At 44.5% G+C, this 6,593-nt stretch overlaps 1 protein-coding gene across 1 annotated transcript; it reads left to right on the top strand.

Annotated features, from left to right (window-relative positions):
• Positions 575-5,609, top strand: LOC109230156 (RNA-directed DNA polymerase homolog). Its single transcript, XM_019395681.1, has 3 exons — positions 575-994; positions 3,999-4,049; positions 5,538-5,609. Exons 1-3 carry the CDS (start codon positions 575-577, stop codon positions 5,607-5,609), a joined length of 543 nt encoding a protein of 180 aa, XP_019251226.1.

Here is a 6,593-nt window from a genome sequence, read left to right as displayed (position 1 = left end):
AGACCGAGTCTAACGGTCCTGTGTGGTTACATTCTATAATTTCGAGACTAGAGCGGATCTCCTGTTGCTGGATATGATTGATTTTGAGGTCATCCTGTGCATGGATTGGTTGTCTCCATATCACACTGTCCTAGATTGCCATGCCAAGACTGTTTCTCTAGTGATGCCAGGGTTGCCGAGGTTTGAGTGGAAGGGTTCCACCGTTGATACCCCCAGTAGGGTTATTTCCTTCTTGAAGGCTCGGCGTATGGTCGAGAAGGGATGTTTGGCCTATCTAGCTTATGTTCGTGACACCACTACAGAGTCTCTGACGATTGATTCAGTTCCCGTAGTCCGAGAGTTCGCCGATGTGTTTCCTTCTGATCTTTCTGGCATGCCATCGGATCGTGATATTGATTTCTGTATCGATATGGTTCCAGGCACCCAGCCTATATCTATTCCACCGTACCGCATGGCTCCTAAGGAGTTGAAGGAGCAGCTTGAGGAGTTGTTGGCAAAGGGGTTTATTAGACCCAGTGTATCGCCCTGGGGTGCACCGGTGTTATTTGTGAAGAAGAAGGATGGGACTATGCGGATGTGCATTGACTACCGCCAGTTGAACAAAGTCACCATCAAGAACAAGTATCCGTTGCCTCGTATCGATGATTTGTTCGACCAGCTACAGGGTGTGAGGGTGTTCTCTAAGATAGACTTGAGGTCGGGGTACCATCAGCTGAAGATTCGGGACTCGGATGTTCCAAAGACTGCAATCCGGACTAGATATGGCCATTATGAGTTTCCGATGATGTCCTTTGGCTTGACTAATGCCCCAGCGGCATTTATGGATTTGATGAACAGGGTGTTCAGGCCTTATATTGATTCCTTCGTCACCGTCTTCATTGATGACATCTTGATATACTCATGTAGCTTGGGGGAGCACGAGCAGCATCTGAGAGTAGTGTTTCAGACCTTGCGAGAGCAGAAGCTATATGCTAAGTTCTCCAAGTGTGAGTTTTGGCTAGAGTCTGTGGCATTCTTGGGACATATTGTGTCAGGAGAGGGTATTAAGGTAGACCCCAAGAAGATTGAGGCAGTTCAGAGTTGGCCACGCCCCACCTCAGTGATCGAGATCAGGAGTTTCCTGGGGTTAGCAGGTTATTACAGGCGGTTCGTGCAGGGCTTTTCATCTATTGCATCGCCTCTGACTAGATTGACCCAGAAGGGTGCTCCTTTCCATTGGTCCGATGATTGCGTGGCGAGCTTCCAGAAGCTCAAGACAGCCTTGACTACAAAGCCAGTCCTTGTGTTGCCTTCCGGTTCAGGGATGTATTCAGTGTATTGTGACGCTTCGCGCGTTGGCTTGGGTTGTGTATTGATGCAGGAGGGGCGAGTTATTGCATATGCCTCCCGTCGGCTGAAGATTCATGAGAAGAATTATCATGTGCACGATCTGGAGTTGGCGGCGATTGTTCATGCTCTTAAGATATGGAGGCACTACCTGTACGGGGCTTCATGTGAGGTTTATACCGATCATCGCAGCTTGCAGCATTTGTTCAAGCAGAGGGATCTTAATTTGAGGCAGCGCAGGTGGCTTGAGTTACTAAAGGATTATGACATCACCATTCTTTATCATCCGGGCAAGGCAAATGTGGTCGCTGATGCCTTGGGAAAAAAGGCTGAGAGTATGGGTAGTTTGGCATTCATTCCAGCAGGGGAGAGGCCACTAGCTTTGGACATTCAGTCCTTGGCTAGCAGACTAGTGAGGTTGGACATTTCGGAGCCCAGCCGGGTTCTTGCGTGTATGGTTGCTCAGTCTTTACTACTAGGGGAGATAAAGGCCCGACAGTTCGATGATCCATATTTGGCAGTTCTCAGAGAGATGGTGCCTCAGGGAGGTGCCAAGGAAGTTTCTATTGGTGAGGATGGTGTTTTGCAACTTCAGGGTCGTCTGTGTGTTCCTAATGTTGATGGTCTGAGGGAGAGGATACTAGAGGAGGCACACAGTTCGCGGTATTCCATCCACCCGGGGGCTACGAAGATGTATCGTGACTTGAGGCATCATTACTGGTGGCGGAGGATGAAGAAAGACATAGTGGAGTATGTGGCTAGGTGTTTGAATTGCCAGCAGGTCAAGTATGAACATAAGAGATCGGGTGGCCTACTTCAGCAGATGCCTATACCAGAGTGGAAGTGGGAGCGCATTACCATGGATTTCGTAGTTGGGTTGCCGCGGACCTTGCGGAAGTTTGATTCAGTATGGGTCATCGTTGATAGGTTGACCAAGTCGGCCCACTTCATTCCAGTGGCTACTACTTATACAGCAAAGAGGTATGCTCAGATTTATATTCGGGAGATAGTCCGATTGCACGGTGTGCCTGTTTCCATTATATCCGACAGAGGCCCTCAGTTCACTTCTCATTTCTGGAGAGCCGTTCAGAGTGAGTTGGGGACTCGGGTAGGGCTTAGCACAACATTCTATCCTCAGACCGATGGGCAGTCGGAGCGGACAGTACAGATTTTAGAGGATATGCTTAGAGCATGTGTGATTGACTTTGGAGGGCAATGGGACCAGTTCTTACCCTTGGCGGAGTTTGCATATAACAACAACTATCAGTCCAGCATTGAGATGGCTCCATACGAGGCTCTATATGGTCGTCGTTGTCGTTCTCCTATCGGATGGTTCGAGCCTGGTGAGGCTAAGTTGTATGGTACAGACTTGGTACAGGAGGCCTTAGATAAGGTGAAGTTGATTCAGGAGAGGCTTCGCACAGCTCAGTCCAGGCAGAAGACTTACGCGGATCAGAAGGCGCGTGATGTATCATTTATGGTTGGCGAGAAGGTTCTCTTGAAAGTCTCGCCCATGAAAGGCATCATGAGGTTCGGGAAGAAGGGCAAGTTGAGTCCAAGGTTTATTGGCCCCTTGAGGTGTTGAGAGGAGTTGGGGAGGTTGCCTATGAGCTTGCATTACCCCCCCAGCTTGTCGGGAGTTCATCCGGTTTTCCATGTGTCAATGCTTCGGAAGTATCATGCCGACTTTTCCCATGTGTTAGACTTCAGTACTATTCAGCTGGATGAGAGCTTGGGTTATGAGGAGCAGCCTGTTGCCATCATTGATAGGCAGGATCGCCAGTTGAAATCCAAGAGGATTTCTGTAGTAAAGGTTCAATGGAGGGGCCAACCAGCCGAAGAGGCGACCTGGGAGTCCGAGGAGGACATGCGGAGCAGATATCCCCATTTATTCAGCAGCTCAGGTACTTTTCTATGCCCGTTCGAGGATGAACGTTTGTTTAAGAGGTGGAGAATGTAACGACCCGCTTGGTCGTTTTGCATTTTTGAACCCCGTTCCCTCAAATAAAACTTACTGCGCTTTCTTTAGCTAATTTATGACTTGCAGCGACGGTTGATTCGAGATTTGGAAGAGTTTTGGGTGAAATATGCCCATGTGATTCCTTAGGATTTTCTTAAAAGACTAAGTTTGACTTTGATCAACATTTTGAGCAAATGGGCCCTGATTTGTGATTTGACAGTCCCGGAGGGTCCGTAGGAAAATATGGGACCTGGGCGTATGCCTGGAATCGAATTCCGAGGTCCCTAGCCCGAGTAATGAATTTTTATTTGAAATTGTTAATTTGAAATATTAAGGATTTAAATAAACTAAGTAATGATTTATCACGTTGGTATCGGGCCCGTATGTTAGTTCCAGAGCCCGGTACAGGTCCAATATAATATTGTAGACTTGTCTGTGAAATTTGGTGAGAAACGGGACTGATTTGACGTGATTCGGACGTCCGGTTGTAAAGATAGGAATTTGGATGTTCTTAAGGATTTTATGCGTTTAGGTGTTGAATCCGTGGGTTTAGGTGTTATTTCAGCGATTTGATCGCTCGAGCAAGTTGGTACAATGTTGCTGGACTTGTGGGAGCATTCAGAGTGGAGCCCCGAGGGCTCGTGTGAGTTTCGGGCATGGGTTTGGAATAGATCAACACACCAGTTTTCTGGTGTTTTTGCTGCTGCTGTAGGTTTCGCAATTGCGAGACCTTGATCGCAATTGCGATCTCGCAATTGCAAAGGTAATATTGCATTTGCGATGAGGCTGGCTGGGGGCAGTGGTCGCATTTGCGACTTTTGCTTCGCATTTGCGAACCAGCAGGGTCCGCATTTGCGACCCCTCTATCGCAATTGCGATCAAGGCAGAGGGAGACCCAGTTCGCATTTGCGAACATATTGTCGCAATTGCGACTTCGCAATTGCGAGCCTGGTGTCGCAAATGCGACATCAGAGACCTAGACACGGCTTTTAAAAACGGGACTTAGGCCATTTATTTCATTTTGTCTCTACACTTGAGCGATTTGGGAGCTTTCAAAGAGGAGATTTCAACATAGCATCGTGAGGTAAGGTATTTCTACTTAATGCAACTTTAATATTCGAATTTTGGGTAGATTAACACCTAAAGATTTGGAGAAATCAAAGGGGTTAGAGCTAAACCTAGGGTTTTAATAAAACTTGGATTTAACCACGAAATTTGTTATGGAATTAATTGGAAATCATATATTAGTGATCCTTAGGTTGTAGAGAACAACTTCCTTCGAAAAATTTCGGAATCCGTGCACGTGGGCCCGGGGTCGGATTTTGGAAAACTTGTGTTAATAGTTGGAAAATTGCTTAAATAGCTAGAATTCGATCTTATGAGTCTATATTAACTAGTTCTTACTTCGTTTAATTAGTTTGGGATCGTTCGGCTCCGAATTGAGGGCTTGGACTTGTTCTTGGCATTTGGAGTACACTTTGGAGCGAGGTGAGTCTCCTTTCTAACCTTGTAAGAGGGAATTGTCCCCATAGGTATAATAATTGAATTAAATGCTAATATTTGTGGGGGCTACGTACGCACTAGGTGACAAGAGTTCGTGCGTAGCGACTATTATGTTAAGTTCGGGTAGTCTAGGACCCATAAGCATGCTCTACGTGAGATTCTTTTATCTTGATGATAACTTCGGATTCGTATAAACTATTTTGATTAAGGTAAATGTGACTAATGAAGGAACCTTATCCTGTTTGGTCTTTTAAACGAGAATATTAGGTATCCCCGTGAATAACTACTCCTCAGATATATATATTGTTGTTGGCTTGTTGATGAGTTTACATATATTTGACCGCGTCGCATGGGTGATTTGCGAGCGGGGTAATAGATGCATCTATGGTTCGAGCCGTTAGACCCTCGGCAGTGCACAATTTATTTTTATGTTGGATCGGGCTGTACGTCCCACGGTGTCACTTGAATATGTTTTCTTTAGCGTTTCTCTGAGGACTGAATTTCATACCTACTTGAAATATAGGTGACTATCCATGAAAATACTTGGGGGAAGAACCGTTATGCCATGATCTTTTCAAATGCTATTTACTTGTTCTATCCATGCTATATATAAATTCTTCTCACATTATTTGACCCTAGTGAGTATCAAGTCGACCTCTCGTCTCTACTTCTTCGAGATTAGACGAGATACTTACTGGGTACATATTATTTATGTACTCATACTACACTTCTGTACTTAATTGTACAGAGTTTGAGGCAGGTATATCTGGCTATCAGTCGGGTGCGCATCTTTAAGCGGATTTCGAGACTTCTACGGTGAGCTGCTTCTCCTCCATGCCGTTCAGTAGCCTGAAGAAGTCTTCCTTTGTATTTTGCTGTCTATTCCGTTTCGGACAGTAGGATAGTGTGATTCTTTTGTATATTCTACTAGTTGCCCATGCTTGTGACACCAGGTCTTGGCACGCACACATTAGTAGACTGTATTATTTTGGGGTTTTATGATTTCCATGATTTCTATTCATCGTTTTCTAAATTTTCTCTCCAATTTAAAGAATTATTTTCAACTACTTTGGGGTAAAGGTGACCGAAGGTTTAACTAGTATTTTTCCACGCTGCCTTGCCCAACAGTGGCGTTGGGCATCATCACGACCTGCTATGGAATTGGATCGTGGCACTGTTGTTCTCTCACTATCGTTCGCTTCGATTTTTTCAGTATCTTGCTAGTCCTGAGCCGAGGTCTATCAGAAACAGTCTCTCTACCTTTTAAGGGTAAGGTCTGCGTACACACTACCCTCCCCAGACCCCACTTGTGAGATCCAACTGGATTGTTGTTGTTATTGTTGACGTTGACTCATGGCCAAAGTCAACGACTTGCTGCGTTTTTCTTTCCTGAACTCTCTATTTTCCAATTAAGAAAAAACCTCATATTTCTAGACATAATTAAGTTGCATAAAGAACTACGATGAATCTAGAACCGACTGATTACTAGTTGCTAATAATTAATATTATTTGTACTATCAATATATAAAACTTAAATCCATAAAATAAAAGGAGAAGTACAGCCAACGACCAAGTGTTACCACCCCTAAGTCCTCTTTCCTCAAGGGCGTACGCATGATTTTTCATAAGTGGTGTCGATATTTCGAAGAGTAGAACAAATGAACAAATAAAGAAAATCATATTTAAAAAAATATAATTCAAATTATATTAATAAAACATAATTCAAAACTACAATTCACCTCAACAAATTCTCATTCTTGAAAATGTATTCATAAGTTCAATTCTTTTTGACTTGTATTTTTTT

The sequence above is a fragment of the Nicotiana attenuata genome, chromosome 7, assembly GCF_001879085.1.
Source record: "Nicotiana attenuata strain UT chromosome 7, NIATTr2, whole genome shotgun sequence".
Lineage (NCBI taxonomy): Eukaryota > Viridiplantae > Streptophyta > Magnoliopsida > Solanales > Solanaceae > Nicotiana > Nicotiana attenuata.
The sequence above is the reverse complement of the archived record's forward strand: the minus strand, read 5'-3'. Positions and strand labels throughout refer to the sequence as shown.